Source organism: Toxorhynchites rutilus, chromosome 3 (genome assembly GCF_029784135.1).
Source record: "Toxorhynchites rutilus septentrionalis strain SRP chromosome 3, ASM2978413v1, whole genome shotgun sequence".
NCBI classification, from domain to species: domain Eukaryota; kingdom Metazoa; phylum Arthropoda; class Insecta; order Diptera; family Culicidae; genus Toxorhynchites; species Toxorhynchites rutilus.
In genome coordinates, this window is record NC_073746.1 from 231,933,293 (window position 1) to 231,955,403 (window position 22,111).

The window sequence follows — 22,111 nt, forward strand, 5'->3', positions numbered from 1 at the left end:
TAGGTGTATAAAAGCACTAAATCCAGAAATAACTATAAACGAATTAATACAACAGGCAGCCCATAAATATAACAATTCGGTTCATTCAGTCACAAATGATACTCCACATAATATATACCAGGGAAGAAATATAAATAATTTGCCATTAGAAGAATTTAACAAACAAAGAGAAAAATTACACGAAAGAATAATCAAACTTTATAAATAAAAAGAAGAAAAATTACCACAGAACACATATCCAAGTTATACACCAGATACATATGCTTACGAAAAATCAAATGATATATCTAAACGAAAAAGTAGGTACAAAATAATCAAAATCAAAGAAGACCATAACACACATGTAATAGACATATATGGAAGGAAAATTCACAAAGCAAATTTAAGAAAACCCTAATTGTAAATTCTTTTCCATCTTTTCAGACTCGCCATCTGCGTGTCTATTGTTAAACCGATACTGCAAGTACATGACCTCACAAACAACCCACTAGCAATTATACCGTTAGGAGAAACTAAAATCAAGATAGGTTACATCAGGATAATACACCCAATCAGTTTACTAGAAATAGAAAATACAATAGCAGGCATAAACAGAGAAATTCAGAATCACCCTTATCCAAACACATTGTATGAATTGATTCAGATAAAAAATTATAAATTGTATGAAACATATTTAAAATTAAGACCCAAACCAAGAAGGACCAAAAGATGGAACACGATCGGAACCATATGGAAATGGATAGCTGGAAGCCCCGACGCAGAGGATCTACGAATAATCAACAGCTCGATGAACGCCCGATTACTCCAGAACAACAAACAGGTGATGATTAATGAAGCCATCAGTAAACGCATCCAAGAGATAACAGACGTCGCTAACCAAATATTAACCGTCGAAAGCGAAAGACTCAAAAACCACTCCATGGAAATAAATCAGCTAGTACTCCTGTCAAACCTCGATTCACTACAAAATCAAGTTGAAACATTAGAAGAAGCCATACTCATGGCAAAACATGGCATTCCTAGCAGCAGAATATTATCGATGAGAGATTTTCAAACAATTACCACTTTTCTGGACAATCACAATATTTATGTCGCATCATATGAAGAATTACTTTCAATGTCAACACCTCAAGTTACCTTGAACAACACACATATAGTATACATGTTGAAAGTGCCCCAAGTATCAACAAATACGTATGAGTACAACTATATTGATTCCACTATCAAAAATAGCAAACGCATTTGGATAAAACAAAATTACCTTTTGCGAAATCAAACTCATATTTACGAATTAGAAAAACCATGCGAAAATCCAGAAAATCTATATCTCTGTGAAAGCTATTTTCTTAAACCGACATCAGAATGTATTCACAAACTAATCCAAGGCAAGCATTCAAATTGTACTTTCGAAAAAGTCTACTCCACAGGATTAGTAAAAAGAATCAGCGAAGCAGTTATTCTCATCAATGACGCTAAGGTTGAAGTAACCTCCAATTGCAGCAATTCAACACAAGTACTCGAAGGAAGTTTTTTATTACAATTGGAAGATTGTAACATCTATATCAACGGAGAACTTTACGCCAATCTCGATGTCAATATTCCAGGACGACCTTATCATCCCACAACAGGTCTAATTGTTCATGAAGCGCATATCATTTATTCACCTTCAAATGATTATCTTCAAAACTTAACACTCGAGCATAGAGATACATTAGATACTCTAAAACTAAAGAATGAGTCATTACAGTGGTCATTGAATTTATTCAGTTCATTGGGAACTACGACAATAATCCTCATCATAACCGCAATAGCGATATTTTTCTTTCTCTCCAGAAGATCAACCACGAAAATTCAAGTTCAACTTCCAGAAGAATCGACACAAAACATCGCATTGAATGAGCTGAAGTCAGCAGAACCAACGATCGAATTATCGGACGAGCGGAAGAAAGAAATCGAGAATTTTATTAATATGCCATCACCATTCCGGACCGTTAATCAACTTTGAGGACAAAGCGATCAAGAGGGGAAGAGTTAACACCGAGATGACTTCATTATCGCGCAGCGTCAGCATAGCCACCCATAAACATCATCCCAGACAAAGTGCAGAAGATCATAAATTAGCCACCCAGCGGACAGGCGGGCGATCGAGACATAAACATAAACATTGACCAGACGAATTATCGAGAACGGAACTTTCCCAGGAAATCAATAGCATGATTTCATCATGCTATTTCACAACAACGCATCACCAGATCAATATAAATAGAGCAGGGCCACGATTGTAGAGTTAGTCTTAAATTAGTCTTAGTCTTAAATTAGTCTTAGTCTTAAATTAGTCTCAGTTTAGTCTTAATCTTAGTTTTAAGTAAAAGTAGAGCATAGCTCTAAAATAAATAAAAAAAATTTTCTTTAAGTTCTAAGAAAGAAAATTAACTCAAGTGCTGTTAGTTCATTTGATGTTTGCGCTAGCGAAATTGATCTTTGTTCGAAACTGCAAATGGATTTTAATATGATGAAACGCACCCCTATATCTTCTTCTATCTATCTCAAAAAGAAGGATCGCCGGATGTGTTGATAAGACCAGAACTCGAGGAAGGAATTGTCCGATTTAGGGCTGTTTTTATTCCATCATATTTTCTGTATAAAACATTTATTCCATGTAACGGAGTAACATGTTATTTGCAAGTGGTTGAAAAACCTTGAACATGTATTGTGTCTGTAGATAATCTAACATTATAATGAGGAGTTTTGTTAGAAATACTAGGCATTTTATAGGAAAAGGTAAATTCAACAAAATCGAATGGAAAGAAGATCAATCAATGAACAATTCTGCGATTGGAACCATGAACATGCTCATAGTAAGAAAACGTGAATATTTGAAGGTATTGATAACAAAAAAAAACAAATTTTGGGTGGGACGAAGTTTGTCGGATCAGCTAGTGCAAAATAAATTTGGCATTGCCAAGTCGGTCATTTGAATAATATTTTATTCAAATTCACATTACATATCATTTATGGCAGAGATTTCATTTTTTCTTCACATACATGGATTGAAGCTTATTCAGAGTTTTCTTCAAATTGATCAAGAATGATTGAGAGATTTTTTTTTCTGTATTATAGTGACTTTCAACACTTTTGGCTGGTTCGTCACTTTTACCTTCCATTTTGGAAGAATGTCGGAAGTGAGAATTGAACTCGTGATCTTTAGCGTGAGAAGTATGGATGTTACCACTACGCCAGATCATCTCCACCAGAGAGAAAAAGAAAATATGTAATATGCATCAAGAATATTCGCCAAAAATGATTGATAACTCACCAAACTTCTTTAGACTAGAGGATTACAAATCTGTCAAAAATCATGCGAATGTAAAGTGAATCCGAAAACAAAATTGTGCGCGCCATTCAAAGTGAGCGCTTGTATCAACTTCCAATGAAATTACTCTTGTGTATGCATAAACTATTCACGAGCGAAGCAAAGAAGCCATTCGGTGTTCCGTTTTTAGGCAGATCCCGAAAACCCCAACTTTGCATTCTCAATTATGACAAGAGTGTGCGAGAGACACCAAATCCGAGCGAGCAAAGAAATCCCGAGGCTGGAGGCGAATCCTAAACTTTTGCCAACAATTTCCCCATTAAGAAATTTTACATTTATGGTTCTAGTCTCCGAACTTGAGCATTAAGATGAATGAGAATTAGACCCACCCCTCGGGTATATCCGCTCGTCTCGACGGGCACCTTTTTCACACATACACACACACTTACACATGTGTATCGTGTAGTGCTAATTGTTCCCTGCACCCATCGGCCTCGCTCTTCGGAACTCAACTTAAAACCAACAAAGTTTAGTTTTCCGAAAAGTTCTTCTAGCTATGTTCGACTGATGATGAATATTAAATTTTCAAACGTACGAAACTACTTTCAGATGCAGCTAAAAACTATCATCGTAACAATTCTCGAAAGAAAATGGGTGGCTTCGGTGAACTCAGGAGTGGGGACGATGCTGGTGGGATACCGGAGAACAAAGATTACAAGAACCCCTGCTGCTGGCTTGGCCAAGCCCAAATCAATGTTAAACGTAACGTGAACCCATGAAGTAGAATAGTTTTCGTTTGCTGGGACCGACTAGTAATAATAGTCAGTGTTGTGTGAAATAATATGCTATAAAATCTTTTATTTGCCTAGCATGAACCGAACCGCCTCTTGGTCACACAAGAATCCTTCCGGTCAATCTGGGCTATACAGGAGAGGAGATTTCATGGCTCTGATTGCAGTCAGTACCGAGCTGCCAATGAAAGGAACGAATCTATGATATTGTCCCGATGCCGACAATTTCACAGCATGTTGTTTTTCTGTGTGTGCAAACGTTATGAAATTGCTACTCGCTTGAACTTTTGCAGATTGAAAATTGTTTCGTTTTGTGTTACAGGTCTTCACTTGTGATAATAAATGCAACGAATGCGGCAAATGGCTGATATTTTATATTAGGATTATTTCGGTGAGTTCTTCTCAATTATTTTGAATTGCAATACCCATTAACATAGAACATATTCTATGAAATATGTTTATCCCCAATGTTGCGTTATGAAAGTTTAAGGAATCAATGGCCCCGGTTGGATATTCTGCAAATGTCGATAAGTTGCAGCAAAAATGCCGACGAATTTCGTTACACGCGAATGTAACGATGACATATTGTTTGATCTGGCTATAATTGAAATACTATCAACAAATCAGAAGAGCTCATGATCATCTAAATAATATAAATACATTTGAAGCTGCCTCAGAAGTTGACAAATAATCTAAAACAATAATTGAAAACATCATTTTCACTAGAAGACGATGATGTCAAGATGGATCCACATACGAAAAGAGATCCCAGTATTATTATTTCAAGAATCATAAGCGTCCAAAATGATGAATGAATTCACGCGAGGACGGAAGATAATGGTTGGGTTTTACTGATACCAATAACTGAACGCTACCGACCGCAAATGATCAATTTAAAACGAGTTTTGTGGGAATACAAGAGAAAAACTACACAATGAGATGATGCCCTATCTCAAATCTCGAACAGGAGCGATGCGATCTATTTGCTTCGATGTGCCACTCACTTTCTGAGAAGCGATTCTCGAATATGATCAATTTGCACATTATTTGCGTTACTGCCACAAATTGTCAGCTAGACAAGAAAATATATAGAGATGGCCTATTTATATACAGTGATTTGCCTCTAATTGGACATACCGAGGCGATTGTTACCTATAATTGGACATACCAAAGAACACAACACAATGTTAGAAGGAAAATCTTTGAAAATCTAACAAATAACAATCAGAAAAGTGTGCAAAATGCATAATTTAGTAAAATGGTCGGACATTGTTGAAAACGCTCCTAAAAAATTTCTCGTCTTTCAGTAGCTTGCACAAAGGATGTTTACAAAAAATGTCCAATTAGAGAATCAAATGTCCAATAATTCGTGTCGCATCACGGGTCTGTCCAATCAGCTAGATGTCCGATCAGAGGCTGTATATAAAAATTCTCGTGTCTCGGTGTTTGTGGTCGAACTCCTCCGAAACGACTCGACCGATTTTGATGAAATTATGCACGAAAAATTTGGTAGGCATGGAAATATGTTGTAAACTATATATGATACCGCTAGGGTACTGAGTGCCATATATTTAATACCAATTAGGGTGGCCCTACGCAGAATTTTTTTTCTAATTATTTTTTTAAAATTTGTTTTTAAACCATACATGTAATCCCAAATTTTAACACCCATTCCCTGTTTTTAATCGTGATTTTAGTATGTTGGTATAAACAATATTCAAAATAATTTATTGAACTATTGAAATTCTTTAAACCACACTCGCTCGGATGATATTCACGCTTTTATCGTCAATCCTGATAAAACACCAGCTGGAGAGTATTTCCGTACATTAAAAGCGCAAGCGTTGTTGGAATCATGGTAGGACTGCACAATGGCACAAGAAATTATGATTCGAAGAAAGAAAACCACAATCTGAATCGAACGGATTTATGAATGCAAAAGCTGATTTCGATCTAATAATTGAATTCGATCGAGATTCAAACCAATCGAATTCTGGAATATGATTGACTGTTCGTTATTCTTACTACAAACATGGTTCATGGTCCATGCGGTGATCTGAAACTTTTATCGCCTTGCATGGCAGATGGAATATGTACAAAGCGATTTCCTAGAGATTTCACAATATCACAAATATCAACAACGCAGACATTGACATTGACACTTATTTTATTATTACTATTTTTAATTATTTTTAATCATATTTTATTATTATTAATTGTTAAAAAAAACATTTATATTCCCTAGAATTAATTTATATGGCAGAACAATGTCAATACCGGGTCAGCTAGTTCAAATTAAATAAAGTGTTTTATTTTCATACAATGAACGTGTGTATTGTGATTGTGTTAACATATCGTTACATTGCGTATTTTTGACGTAGGACTACGTCTTTCAGTAAGGGTTCCAAATCAGAAAACATGTCACGATTTTATGAAATAATGTGAACGTTAAGGACAAATAAATACCGGAAATTTGTGCTTTGGATGAAATTCTTCATTTATCATCTAAATTTATATTATCGCCTTCAAAATAGGTCCTTCCTGAAGCAAAACACTTTTTCCAAGAAACAATACAGTCATCAAAACTTGTTTTATAGCTGTATTCAGGAATTGCCTTCAGCAGCGAATTTTTTTTGAAGTCTTTAATACTGTCAAAACGGATCCCACGAAGCGATAATTTGAGCTTCGGGATTAGGGAAAAGTCAAACGGGGCCATATCTGGGGAGTACGGTGCTTGTTCACTCACATTCGTGCCATTTTTTTTGGTCAAAAGTTCGTTCGCAATGATCGATCGATGAGCTGATGCATTACCATAATGAAAAGTGACGAGTGCTGTGTATTTCTGTGGAAATTTAAAATAAGTTCCGCAGTTTTTGCTTTCGCCACCACACAACCGATTCTGTTTGGATTGGTCGTCCACGGTAGATATATATTGTAGGCCCATTTTATTGTGGAGTTGTTTCCCGATTGATTAGGATATCCTCCGCCGTTGGACATTAAAATATGTTAAGAATAGGATTGAAAATGTTGGCGCACAGTAAATTAGTGAATCTTGATTCTCAACCATTCCCACTCACAACTACCCCTTCCCTTCTGGCCGCAAATATCATACTAATATTCCTTCACCTACCCTGTTGACTGTAAGGATGTGGTCGGTGTCGTTATCATTCAGTGTGTTCTTTGTGCAATTTTGCTGGTCAGGTCAATTACGGAGAGCAACTAGGAAGTGTACTGTTTACCTAAGCCCAACGTCTATATGAGATGTATTCCTTTTTGTTTTAAATGATAATATTGTTCACAAGATGAATCTCACTAGTTTGATATAATAATAGGTTGAGGAAAAATAAATTATTTTTGCATGGAATTAAAAACTTTATTACATATATTTCGGAGTGTCCATTTTGGGTCAAATATGCACTGTTTTGTTGCATAATTTGTTGCTATTTTAAAGCATGTTTTCTACTTATTGATGAAAAACTTTAGTAATCGATTTTAATAATCTTCTCTTGATCCCAAGTTCTTATTACTCAGTAAGTTGTGTGGATCAAGCCATTTTATTATGGCTTCATATAACGGTGCATAATTTGGGAAAAAGGGCGAGCTGGGTAGGGCTTTGAAAGCAATCGCATCAATTGAACTTGGATCCATTTCTCAGTGATGGATATAATGTACACAACATAACCTACGCAACGTGAATATTTGACTGAGCCGATACAATGTTTTAACAAAGAGATGAGGTAGTCTGTCCGGTCCTGCTCCCTGTTGATGTATCGATCGATAGAAATTTTCTGATGACATCCTGTTGATTGAAGAGTATTTGTGGTATATTGAGGTTGTAATGCGGCAATTTATTCTGGTACGATTCAGTCAAGGGTGGTAAGTTATTATTTAGCGCACTTTGAAAGAAAGACGAGAACAAGTTTGCCGAATCCAACACAGTTGATGGGTATTCTTTTTGTTTTTTTACGTAGGACTACGTCTTTCATTTCTATACCGGGGTGTAAAATCAAAGTTTCGAAAACGAAACGTTATGCCGGAGACCGAGATTTTGAGCGTTAATAGCTCCTAAACAGGTCTTGTATTATAGAGACTTTAAACTTTTGCAGTTCATTCGTCTCTAGCCTTGAGAAAGGCTCTTTGAAAACTCTACTCTACTCTATTACTCTACTCCAGCGCTACCCCCTCCGCCCTCTTGCCTTGAGAAAGGCACTCGATCCCTCGCTCGTCCAGCAACGATGTTGTCCAGTCGGTGTCCACACAAAGAATGATTCGAAAGAAGGAAGGAAGGTATTGTATTATAGAGACTTTAAACTTTTGCAGTTCATTCGTCTCTAGCCTTGAGAAAGGCCCTTTGAAAACTCTACTCTATTCAACTCCAGCGCTACCACCTCCGCCCTCTTGCCTTGTGAAAGGCACTCGATCCCTCGCCGTCCAGCCCGTCCAGCAACGATGTTGTCCAGTCGGTGTCCACACAAAGAATGATTCGAAAGAAGGAAGGAAGGTATTGTATTATAGAGACTTTAAACTTTTGCAGTTCATTCGTCTCTAGCCTTGAGAAAGGCCCTTTGAAAACTCTACTCTATTCAACTCCAGCGCTACCACCTCCGCCCTCTTGCCTTGTGAAAGGCACTCGATCCCTCGCCGTCCAGCCCGTCCAGCAACGATGTTGTCCAGTCGGTGTCTACACAAAGAATGATTCGAAAGAAGGAAGGAAGGTATTGTATTATAGAGACTTTAAACTTTTGCAGTTCATTCGTCTCTAGCCTTGAGAAAGGCCCTTTGAAAACTCTACTCTATTCTACTCCAGCGCTACCACCTCCGCCCTCTTGCCTTGAGAAAGGCACTCGATCCCTCGCCGTCCAGCCCGTCCAGCAACGATGTTGTCCAGTCGGTGTCCACACAAAGAAATTTCGAAAGATAAAATGTCTACGCGTTATATACTTTTTACTTTTTAATTCAAAAACTTGTTTCAATAGTCTTAAAATTGCTTTCAAAACAGGCTATTAAAATCATCAATCGGTATATAAGCGAGCGCCGCTTGGAAGTCCACTCAGTTATAATTGAACAGCGATTGGAGCATGTTGTCGCTATTGTGGTGAAGCTCTTCGTTTATCATGAAAGGGCGGATGAACGGTGTCACCAAGAGCCTGTTTGAGCACCTTAGGCCAGAAGAGAATCTATCAGGAGTGATGCCACAAACGGTTCCCCGGGAAGAGATCGGAGCAGCCGCCACACACACATACACGCGCGGAACTCTTCGTTTGGATGCCATTCAGCATCGAGAAAGTTTCGGAAAGATCCAATCGTTACTGTAAAATACATTCATGCGAAAGAGTTCATTTTAATGTTTTCTATCCATGTAACACTGCGACTAAATACATTTGGTATTGTGATTTTTCAATAAAGTACAATTAACAGGTGGTTATCGAATTAGCATTAACCACTGGTGGGCTTCGAGTATCGAGGAAAATCTGGGAAAATCTAATCGTTGCTGAAAAATACTCTATCAGTTCCCCTGGGAATTGAAAAATACATTGATGCGAAAGAGTTTATTCTAATGTTTTCTATCCATATAACACTGCAACCAAATACATTTGGTCTTGTGGTTTTTCAATCAATCGCAATTAACAGGAAAGCTTCTGCAAATTATTCTTCCCCATAAGTAGAAAATTTTCGTATCCAATATTGTATGCGCGCGCAACGGAAAATGTTTCGCATCGTGAAAATTATATAATTTTCAATCGATTAATGCTCAGTTGCCGAAAGTTTCAAACTCAGAGAGTTCATTCCCCTCTAGTTTGCCTTCCGAATTGACATCGTAAACCACACCTTCTCACCATTCAATCACGCACAAAAAGCATATATAAGCGATATTCTGGTGGTGAAACGTATACAACTTAAAGATGTAGAACCCTAGGTTGATCACTTGATATGTAGTACTTTACTATAATGTAAACCAAATTAAGAAATAAAAAGAATTTAAGTGAAAAAAAAAAAGTGAAACGTATTCATTTTTCGTGAGGACATCGACAAGGCAACATCGTAATTGAACGAGCTGGACGGCGAGGGATCGAGGGATTCATTACCTGGCCTGACCTGACCTGAAAGAGATGCAGTTTGATTGGAACTGTGAGTGAGGGCAGAAACGCCGATCCATCAGAAGGAGAAGAGAAGACGGCCGAGAAAGTACCAGCATCGAAAATTGTTTCCGCTTGAGGTATCGAAGCAACTGCCACACGCATACACGCGTGCAACTCTTTACGTTCGCTGGTTATCGAGAAGAATCTGGAATGAAGTGATCGTTGCTGTATAATAATCTGCCAGTCCCACTTCGACTTGAAAATTATATTCAAGCGAAAGAGTTTATTATAATGTTTTCTATCCATTTAATACTGCGACCAAATACAATTAATTGTGTGATTTTTCAATCAAGTGCAATCAACAGGTGGTTATCGAGTTAGCATTAACCACTGGTGGATTTCGAGAAGAATCGAGGAGAATCCGGAAAGATGTCGTTGCTGCAAAATAATCAGCCAGTTCCTCTTGGAATTGAAAATTACATGCAAGCGAACGAATTTATTGTAATGTTTTCTATACATATAATACTGCGACCAAATACATTTAGTTCTGTAATTTTTCAATCAAGTGCAATTAGCAGGAAAGCTTCTGAAGATTATTCTTCCCCATCAGTAGGACATTTTCGTATCCAATATTAGATGCATAAAACCTTGTACCTCCAACGTAACGCTCTCGTTTTCGAAGTCCCCCAAATATTCATTTATTCATTCATTCAGAATGAATTCAGATTCAACTTCAAACAAATGATCACTAAATCAACGATAGTCATACGTCCCCATTGCGGTTATACCATAGATATAACCCACTTCCTGTTTTTTACGTTGGGCGATGTAGTTCCAGAAGACTCTTGGATCATGTTTGATGTTGTTCTCAATACGATTCATATAGTTGTTGAAATATGTCATCTGTAGAGAATTGTAATGGCGCTCAATTTCGCGTAACTCGTCCTTATGTAATCATCAGCATCAAAACCATAGTCCTTGAAGTGACGATATCAATCATGGCACATTATTTTTCTTAGAGCAGTACCTACGTAAATTTTTTGGAGCTCTCGAAAAGGAAATTAACATCTTCGTAGATCGCGTTTATGTGGTATAAAATCCAACATTTTCACATAACCAAATTCATATTTCGCCAAAAGAAGTGAGTGTGGTGGAACAAATATATAGTTGCCTTTGGCTGCAGCGTGTTTATAAAAAGAGTACTGTGTGCACTACGATAAGATAAGGGCGATAAGGACACATTTCGACATATGGCTAGCATGTGTATTGCTCTTGTGAGGATAGGAAAGAATCATGAACCAATCATCTTAAGCTGCTCTACAAAACCACACAAACCATCGGATTTTTTCAAACATTTCTACTAGACAGTTTTCATAATTTGGATTTATTCTAGAATAATATTCAAAGTGATAAACAAGCGAATTGAATAAAATAATTCGTCATTATATCATTATGTCATTATTCGCTAAAAATTACATGTTCAATATTTCCCTACTTATGAGTTGCTTTGGGATACAAGAATATAAATACTGTATTCACCATTCACAAATATCACCTTAAGTCTGGATGTTTTGCTCCTAGCAACTTCTTGCTCCAACAACAAATGCTACGTTGAAAAATTATTTACGAATCGGTTATTTGAATCAATTGTTCAGGTTCTAATTAATCATCGCATTGTTTGTTTGATTGATTGCTATTTGTTCCTATCGCGTTCAGCCTTCAGCTGTTAGGTTTCTTTGTCTGGCTCATGGATGATTTGGACGGCTAAAAAACTCCACTAACGAAGGAAAAAATGTCCTCCCGTTAAGGTAAATAGCGGAATAACAAAGCAATTCTGTTTTTCAATTTTCCCATTTCCACCAGCCGCGGTTGTGCCAACATGCAAAAAAAAAGCCTTCGAAATCTGATCCGCTATCACATAAATTATTTATAGCTCATGATCATCGTTTAAACTTCAATTTTCCCGATAGCATGGAAAATAGGTTGTTGTTTCTTTTGGCTTGTTTACTTTTCCCCTCCCCAAACGAGCCACAAACCGTCGCGTCGTCTTTCTCCCCCATATCCAGTGGAGAGATTTCATTTTTCTTACTTCGGAACGATTCAATCAACCGCAACCTTCCCGCTCCCCCTATCATTAACAGTTTCATCGTCATTACTAGCAGTGCGCTTCTGTAGGTCAGCAGCGCCTGAAATCATCAAAACAATCATTCTCAGGCAGGACCGACGCTCCCGGAGATGAGCTGGGAGTTCGGAGAGTTCATCTACTCCTATGGGCGCGTCTTTCGAGAGTGATGATGGATTCTTCTCTCGGATACCAAGCGTTGGAAGGAAGACATGCGCAGGACGGCTAGCCCCCTTCAATTCGGTTTTTGTGTAGGAATGTTGTTACATTACAAAGTATAACACAGATCGGAAGGCGAAATGTGGTTCGTGAACGCAGTCCTGTCCAATGGTTACACCTGAGTGGCAAAATTTCGTACAGTGGACCCCTCGAGACAGCATGAATGAAGTACTCCATTCATAATAAGCGAGCGGTGCGTTTTGGCGCAAGATCTCACCAGTAATAGCTGTCACCTGGGAGCGTGGGAACAAATATGGGAAATTATGGAGTGTGGAAAATAAAATTGACCGTAACGTATTATGTTTGTTTGGTCTTATGCTGAAAGGAGCTTTTTTCGAGTGATAATCTGGAATTATTTTGGGAAAGACACGATATGAGCGTTTCTTGGTTTTTTATTCGTCGTATGTTTTTGTTTAGTTAGCCATATCCAGCTTTGTGTGGTTTCAGATCAAAGGCGCCCAAATAGGTAGCTAGAAGATATCAAAGATTTCAATATGAAGACAGGTACACCTTAATTTCAGTATTGGTTAGGATGGTTCAAGATAGCGTCCAAGTCCTAAACAAACATCCGGCTTTATTTTATGTGTGGGCCATCCATGGTTCAAGTTTTGTTTGAGCTGAATTTTATTTGTCCGTTCGCCCACTGATTTGTTTGTGGGCAGCTTTTCATTGGGGCATATATTCCGAGGAAGCTGCAAACTGTAAGTTTTCGTCGAGGCTCACAAACAGTACCTTATCTTCGTTTATTTAACATTCTCTGCGTATGTTTTCATTTTGGGGAATGAAGTATTTGTTCGTTTTCTGAGGAAGTTTCCACAATGTGTTTGGAGTCATTGAAAGGCTATTGATTTGGTACATGGTTCCATGTGAGGTTTGGAGCGTTTATTTGTAGAGGGATGTAAACTTTGCCTATCACATATATGTTTTCGGAATAACTTTAGTTAGAAATATATTTTCTCAAAATTAGTTGAACATCTCAGGAATAGTTTATGTGAAGAGTGAACTCCTGCTGTCTTCGTGGTAATCGGAGAAATAATATGCCCAAATGGCTGAAGGAGCCCTCGATGTTGATAGCTCAGGAACTCAGGAATTTTGTCTTGAGAAAGATCTTTGGAATATTGAAAAACAAACCCATAGGACTTCTCCAAAACACTTTTGGATTTATTATCACGATCTTTCACGATTAATGGTTGGAATTTGGATGAATATATGATATTGGCAGGGATTAGTTGTATGGGGTTTTTTCGGACGACTCTTTGCAGCACGCGGGAATTGTTGGAGAGCGAGATCAAAGCTATAATATAATATTTTCACATAATGAATTCAGATATGATTTACAATAATTCATCTCGACTTACATTGGGTCTCCTTGTTTTGTATACAACGAAGCTTTCTACAGGATGACTTAAATTACTAATAACACTCGGATGGAACTCTACCTTTTTGTGGTTAGCAAAGATGTGTATGAGGAAAACATATGGGATTGTTATGACAGCTGTATTTCGACGGTTATCAGACGAACTGTCATGGAGCGATGCTGATGCTGCTATAATGCGCAGGGTGATATGAAGTGAACAGTGGCTTGGTTTGCCCCCTCAACATTCCTCTACCCGTAATGCACGTCCATCGAGTCCGGTGGTACTGCGTTACTTCCTGCTTCAGTGTTTTCCGAGGCCTTGATGTTCAAGATGGCAACCCGAGTCACTGGTCGTCGCATCACTCCTCCTGACGTCTTCACTTGAACTTGTCTGCTTCGCCCATCTCTCCCCTTCATTACGGAAACAATACGTCCTCGCAGCCATCCGTTTCGGACAGACAGATCCACGACGACAGCTAGGTCTCCAACTTTCGGTTCTTTCACCTCTCCGTACCATTTGGTACGACCAGCAATGGTCGGGAGATACTCTCGCACCCAGCGGCTCCAAAATTGGTCCACGAGGTTAGTGGTCAGTCTCCAGTTGGTCCGAAGAGATTCAGTACATCCAGAAATAGGCTTCGGAGGTTGAGTAACTCCCTGCGAGCTCAGCAGCAGAAAATGATTTGGCGTGAGAGCTTCTTGCGATTCCGCTTCCAGTGATACAAATGTCAGAGGTCTAGAGTTGACTATTCCTTCCGCTTCGGTCATCAATGTGAGAAGAGTTTCGTCGTCCGGGTTTCTGCTGCTATTCAGGGACGAAAAGGCGATCTTGATCGACCGGACGAGCTTCTCCCACGAACCACCCATGTGGGGAGCGGACGGAGGATTGAATACCCACTTGGTGGCAGCGTTGGTGAACACGGCGGATAGCTGTTGGTTCATATCCAGGATCTGATGCTGTAGCTCACGGTTGGCTCCGAGGAAGTTGGTGCCGTTATCACTTCTAATCTCCAACGGTGATCCACGCCGCACTACGAATCGTCGTATCGCCATCTTACAGGCTTCGGTGGAAAGGGAGTGTACCACCTCCAGATGGACGGCCCGAATGGTGAGGCACGTAAACAGCGCCACCCATCGTTTGGCCAGAGAACGTCCGACCTTGACTTGAATGGGACCGAAGTAGTCCAGTCCAACATAGCTGAACGGTCGAGTATATGGACTGAGTCTCGCATCAGGAAGTGGTGCTTCACGTGGGCACAGCGGTTTTGCCTTTGACACTCTGCACTGCATACAGGTTCTGGAGAGTTTCCTGACTAGTGCTCGGAGACAGGGTACGTGAAATCGCTGGGGGACCTCGTTGATAATGGTTTCATTGTTCGCATGCAGATAATGTCGGTGATACCACTCTACGACCAGGTTGGTGAGGCGATGACCCTTCGGGAGGATGATTGGGAATCTAGTATCGTGCGGAACGAAGATTGCCCCAGCGATTCGAGTGTCCATCCGCGCTACTCCCCATTCGTCGATGAACGGTGATAGCTTGTAAAGACTTGGTTGAGTTTCGATTTTCGTCCATCTTTTGTCATCTGGAGTTGAACCATCTCTTCCGGAAACTCAGCTAGGTGCGCCGATCGCCATAGGGTATTTTCAGCTCTATAGATTTCTTCCTGGGTAATGTGCGAGGATTGCAGTGGTTGTTTTGCCGCCTTGCGTCTACAGTTGTCTGTGAAGCGGTGGATGTATGCAACTGTTCTTTGGAGCCTCTCGAACTTCGAAAAGCGTTCCCAGTTAATGATTTCGTCATGTTGCACTGCTATATGGATGTGTCATTGTCGAGCTTCGGTTTCGGTTTCCTCTGGTTTTACTTGTTGTGGCCAAGCCTCTTCTGGTGCCCATAGAAACTCCGGGCCTTTGAACCAACGGCTGTTGGGTTTCAGGTTTGGTCCACTAGCCCACTTGGTTCCATCATCCGCGACGTTGATTTTCGATGGAACGTACCGCCACTCCTCAAGGTTTGTCTTGGAGAGGATTTCTCCTATCCGGCAGGCGACAAACTGTCGATGATCAGAAAGGATCCACGAAAGGACGGTTTTTGAATCGGCCCAAATCACTCGTCGCGATATTGTGAGACTGTGACTGCTGCATAACGTTTTCATCAACCTACAGCCTATTAACGCCGCCTGCAGCTCCAGCCTCGGGATGGATAACGTTTTCAAAGGTGCTACTTTCGCTTTTCCTCCGACAAGTGCACACTGGAACTTTCCATGGATGGTGGCCCTCAAGTAGGCGACACAAGCATAGGCAGTCTCGCTGCCGTCGACAAATGTATGCAAGTGCAAGTCCTCGATTTCCGATGCCGATACACCCGGAAAATAGGCACGAGGTATACGAACAGCTTTCAGGTCGTTGAATTTGGCTACCCACGAATGCCATCGTTCAAGGATTGGCTCGCATACCACGTCGTCCCAACCAGCTTTTGTGCGCCATATATCCTGAATGATAACTCGACCATGGATGAGGAAGTGGGAAAGAAGCCCATACGGATCAAACTGACTCATAACGCACCGTAAGATGCCTCGCTTTGTAGGGGTGACGGCTCCCAAGTCGGTATCGCTGGAGAACACGAAGACATCCTCGGTTGCTCTCCATTGCATGCTTAGCACGCGTTCTGCTTCGGGACCGCCTTCACCGACGATCTTCGTTGCTCTCGCTTCGGTATCCCCAATCTGGCGGAGTACTCCGCCTGAATTCGAAAGCCAGTTGCGAATTGTGAATCCGCCTCGTTTATGCACCAACTTGACCTCCTCTACAACTTGACATGCTTCTTCCTCACTGTCGAAACTATGTAGGTAGTCGTCGACATAATGCCGGCGCACAATCGCCTCCGCGGCCCTCGGATATTGTTCTGCTTGCTCGGCTGCATTCAAATTTTTTACGAACTGCGCCGAGCATGGTGAGCTAGTTGAGCCGAAGGTTGCTACGTCGATCACAAAGGTTTTCGGAGGACGCCCGGTTTCACCGGGCCAGACGAACAACTGACTGTAACGATCTGCTTGCCGTATCTTCAACTGATGGAACATTTCCATGATATCAAACACGACTGCAATCTTTCGCTCACGGAATCCACAGAGAATATCTGGGAGAGGTTGGACTAGATCCGGTCCTTTTAGTAGCATGCTATTCAGGGATATGCCGTTCACTGTTGCTGCGGCATCCCACACGATGCGAATCTTGTTGGGCTTCTTGGGGTTTCGAACTATTCCAACCGGCAGATACCACAGTCTCCTCTGATCCACTTCGGCTAGTTCCTCCTCCGTAGCTTCGTGAATGTAGCCCTTTTGCTGGTATTGCGCTATCTGCCGCTGGACGTTATCAAACAAGGATGAATCCGCGTTGAAACGGCGCTCCAAGCACCGTAGCCGTCGGACAGCCATAGCGTAATTATTGGGAAATTCTACATAATCGTAGCGCCACAGTAATCCAGTCTCGAAGCCGTTTTCGACTCTTCTAGTCGTCTGCTCGAGTATTGCCCTCGCTCGCTTATCGTCGTTCGATTCGGGACTCTGATTCACCGAGACGCCCACGTTCTCGACCGTGAAGTATTGCTTCACTAGCTCGTGCAGGCTCTTGTCTACATCACAACCACAGATGTGCAAGTTGCAACTCGCAACGTTCGTCCCGTTTGGCATTGGGCCGTAGATCGCCCATCCGAGACGAGTTTTTGCTGCCACCGGCTCTCCCACGCAACCTTCGCGTATTTGTTGGGTGGCGGTGAGGTGAGTATTGTTTGCTCCAATGAGAATTCCTGGAGCTTTGGATTCGAAGTCTACGACCGGTAGCTTCCGCAGATGAGGGAAACGCTCGGCAAGCTCTTTATAGCACAGCCACTGCGCAGGTAGTGCAAGGGACTCGACCGTCCTGACGTATTTTAGTGGATATCGCTTGCCTCCACTGATACCCGAAATCTCCACCTCTACCTGACGGGAGCCTTCTTCCTCACGGCTAACGTTGCTTGTCCAGGTTAGGCAAAGACGCTTTTCCGTGCCTTCAACCTGTAGTACGTCGGCTATTCCCTTTTCGAGGAGCGTGACGGACGATCCTTCGTCGATGAAAGCTAGCGTCTCAATGTTGAAGAGTCGCACCGGCAACATGCGAAACAGTGTCGAGCTCTGGACGTTGTGAGCATTCACACCTTCCGTTGCATCACTTCGCTGGCCTGCTCCGCCTCTTTGAGGTATTGGATGAGATGGATTGGTCGACGAACTGCCCGAATCGCCGTGCAGAAGCGGATGGTGTCGCATTTGACAACCTTGAACTTCACAGCGCGATGAGGACCGGCAGGGTTTTCTACCGTGCTTCCCGAGGCAGATACGACACAAATAATAATTATGCATCACTTTCCAGCGGTCATCCCGGTCCATCTTTTTGAAGACGTCACAATCCTTCACTCGATGGTCTGGATTTCCGCAGACCAAACAGCTAATTGGTGATTCCACCTTCGGGGTCTCGTTAGCTGTTGCGTCTGATGAAGCAGCATGGGCGTTCACAAAACCCTTCAGCTTCTCCTCTCTCTTCTGCTTACTTCCCCTTGGATCCAACGTAAGAGTGACTTCAGCTGCTGCCGAGACCAGATTTGCCATGTACCGACCGAATACACGGAGGTCGACCGCCGCGAATTGTCGTTTGAACGCCACCCAGTCAAGCTTCAAATTTGCTGGCAGCTTATCCACAAGTTTTTGGAGCAGCACCGGGTTAGATAGATGTTGCACTTGTCCCGCCGCCTCCAAATGTTCGCTGAAGTTGTGTACCGCCATGCCGAAAGCCGCGACCGTGCACAAATTATCCGCTTTTGGTGCTGGAACATCGCGGATCTTCTGGAGCAGCGCGTATATTATTTGTTCTGGCCGCCCGTACAGCATCTGCAGCGTATGTATCACTTGTGGCACTGATGTAGGTAATAATAAGCGACTACGAACTGCCTCCAATGCGGCACCCTTCAGGCACTGTTGGAGACGACCAAGGTTTTCAACGTTACTGTAGCCGCATGCTTCCGTGGAGGTGTTAAAAGCACTGAAGAACAAGGGCCAATCTTCGGAATTGCCACTGAACAACGGTAAATCCTTCGGCATAACATGTCGCGCTGCGATTTGACGAGGTGCAGGGGCTAGCTCGTCGATAATCGCAGTTGGTCCCATTTGTCCACCAAGAGGTCCCATTTGCCCACCCAGAGGGATTTGCGGGAGGTATGGATTATGTTGCGGAAGCATCGATGGAAAGGAATAGGGAATGTAAGAGGGATATGCATTTATTGAACTGGCTACAGGATTCAGTGTTCCTACGCTACCGTAAGCATATTGCTAAGAGGCTACCTGACCTACTGGTGCGAAATTGTGTAAACTATTTGGTACCTGGTATGGCTGACTCACGTGCCACGGTTGCATTGGATGACTTCCAATCTGTCTCACCGAGCTGATGTATGGTGGCAGGCACTGGGTGGAGCTGGTAAGGCCTGTCACTGGATTGATCCAATTGATCGTGCTGACTGGCGTCGACGCCCCGGTCCGTTTGCTCCTCTGTCAGTTTGAAAATCGTGGGAGAGGCTCCCTTGCCCACTTGCATACCCACTCGTTGTCGGTTGGCTTAGTTGCGAGTTTGATTGCATCGACATCGTAGGAGAGATTATCTAAGAAGGGAGAACAGATGTACCTCCGAACAATGACGTGACCGCAGGTGACGATGGTGTTGTTTGTGGAATAATTTTTGTATTTCCAGCAGCGGAATGCTGCGGTCTGGTTCTGGAAGACGTTGCTGAGACCGTCACCGTTCTCGCCGGCGCAGAAGTTAGCTCATTCTGGCTGACGGCGACCTGATCCAAGCGATGTAACCAATCTCCAAGACTACCAGCCATCACATCCCTGTTGGTTGCTCCACACCTCGCATTGATGATGTCGTACCGCGCTTTCCACATCTATTTCTCCAACTGCAGCTTACGTTGTTCCAACTGGATCGTCTGTTGCAGCTCAATTTCCCTCAGCAGGAGTGCCTTCCGCTCTTCCAACAGTTTGAGGTTAAGCTGGGCGAGTTCCCCAATCGGCTTTGCTCCTTCGTCGGATCCGTTCGCGTTAGTTTGCCCGTGTGCAGGTATGAGGAAAACATATGGGATTGTTATGACAGCTGTATTTCGACGGTTATCAGACGAACTGTCATGGAGCGATGCTGATGCTACTATAATGCGCAGGGTGATATGAAGTGAACAGTGGCGTGGTTTGTCCCCTCAACACACATATTTGTGAGGATTCGTTCGGCACCAGTTATGTAGTACGTCGGGATATGTTACTGTTTGTTGTCGTGTCGTGCTTCACACATTACATTGTTGGTGAAAAGGAAATGTTATGGATGGGACCAATGATAGGGATGGTAAGGGATAGTCACTTTATTGGGGTTTCCGTTCCTGAATAAATCGTCGCAGAAAACAGCTCCAACGAAAACAACCGCTCAGAAAAAATGTAGTAGGCTACAAATATTGTAGCGCGGAAAAAACATCATGGGTATAAGGCGGTCTGTGATACCGTGCGCGAGTATACGAGTTATGATTTAGCGGACTTAATGTCCATACCGAAATACCCATAACTAACCAGACAACGTTGGAAGAAGGAGCAGCTTTAAAGAGAAAATCTAGGGTATGCTACATGTTGGGTATGGTATTTTGTGCCATAAAACTTCGTTGCTGCAAAAGGAATTCCATGGTCTCAATGCACCTCTACTGGTCTGGCTGCTGGCCAAGCAGTGATGTCCATATCCTCTGTGTATATATATATATATAAAAATGAATTTCTGTCTGTCTGTCTGTCTGATTCTTATGGACTCGGAATCTACTGAATCGATTGACAGGAAAATTGGTATGTAGGGGTTTCTGGGGCCGGAGAAGGTTTTCATGATAGTTTGAGACCCCCCCCCTTTTAAAAGGGGGGGGGGGTCTGCCATACAAATGAAACACAAATTTCTACATTACTCGATAATTAATCAAGTAAATGAAACGAAATTTGGCATGTGGAGGTTTAAGGGTGCAATAAATGATTCTATGGTGGTTAGATACTTCTCCCGCCTCTCTAAGGGGTGGGAGGTGGGGGGTGGTCTGCCATATGAATGAAACACAAATTTCTGCATTACTCGAGAATTAATCAAGCAAATGAAACCAAATTTGGCATGTGAAGGTTTTATGGTGCAATAAATGTTTTTACGGTGGTTAGATACTACTCCCCCTCTCTTAGGGGGGCTGCCATGCAAATTAAACACAATTTTTTGTATTACTCGAGAACTTATCAAGTAAACGAAACGAAATTTGGCATGTGGAGGTCTTAGGATGCAATAAATGATTCTATGGTGGTCAGATACTCCTCTCCCCTCTCTTAGCGGGGGCTGCCATACAAATGAAACACAAATTTCTGTATTACTCGAGAATTAACCAAGAAAACGAAACCAACTTTGGTATATGGAGGTTTTAGGGTGTAATAAATGTTTTCACGGTGGTCAGACACTCCACCCCCCTCTCTAAGGTAGATCTGCCATACAAATGAAAGACAAATTTCTGCATACCTCGAAAACTAATCAAGAAAATGCCAAATTTGGCATCCGAAGGTTTTAGGGGACACAAAACGTTTGTATGGTCAATAGACACTCCTTCCGTCTCTCTGAGGGGGAGGGGGCTGCCATACAAATGAAGCATACATTTCCGCATAATTCAAGAACTAATGAAGCAAACGGAATTAAATTTGGCATGTGGAGGTTTTATGGGGAAGAAACATTTCTAAGGTGGTTCGACACTCTTCCCCTCTCTCTTAGGGTGAGCTGTCATACAAATGAAAAATAATTTTCTCCATAACTCGAAAACTAATCAAACAAATCGAGTCAAATTTGGCATGTGAAGATTCTAGGGGACACGAAACGATTCTAAGGTGAATAGGCACTCCTCCCCCCTCTCTAAGGGGAGAAGAGGGGAAGGGTCTGTCTTTATTCTATCATATTTTCTGTATCAAACATTTATTCCATGTAACGGATAAACATGTTATTTGCAAGTGGTTGAAGAATATTGTACGAGAATAGTGTCTGAAAATAATCTGATATTATAATGATGAGTTTTGATAGAATTACTAGGAATTTTAAAGTAAAAGGTAAATTCAATGGGGTCGATTAGAAGATCAATCATTGAACAGCTCTGCGATTGGACTC

General features: G+C 41.7%; 2 protein-coding genes across 2 annotated transcripts; both read right to left on the bottom strand.

Annotated features, from left to right (window-relative positions):
- Positions 1 to 14,131: 14,131 nt before the first annotated feature.
- On the bottom strand, positions 14,132 to 15,385 carry LOC129774017 (uncharacterized). The gene has a single exon (XM_055777705.1). It carries the CDS (start codon positions 15,383 to 15,385, stop codon positions 14,132 to 14,134), a length of 1,254 nt encoding a protein of 417 aa, XP_055633680.1.
- Positions 15,386 to 15,708: 323 nt separating this feature from the next.
- Positions 15,709 to 19,098, bottom strand: LOC129774018 (uncharacterized). Its single transcript, XM_055777706.1, has one exon. The coding sequence runs from the start codon at positions 19,096 to 19,098 to the stop codon at positions 15,709 to 15,711; it is 3,390 nt and encodes a 1,129-aa protein (XP_055633681.1).
- Between the last annotated feature and the right edge of the window lie 3,013 nt (positions 19,099 to 22,111).

Excerpts from the sequence above, each read along its gene's own strand:
- LOC129774017 (XM_055777705.1), bottom strand. The coding sequence starts at position 15,385 with ATGGACACTCGAATCGCTGGGGCAATCTTCGTTCCGCACGATACTAGA.
- LOC129774018 (XM_055777706.1), bottom strand. The coding sequence starts at position 19,098 with ATGGGACCTCTTGGTGGACAAATGGGACCAACTGCGATTATCGACGAG.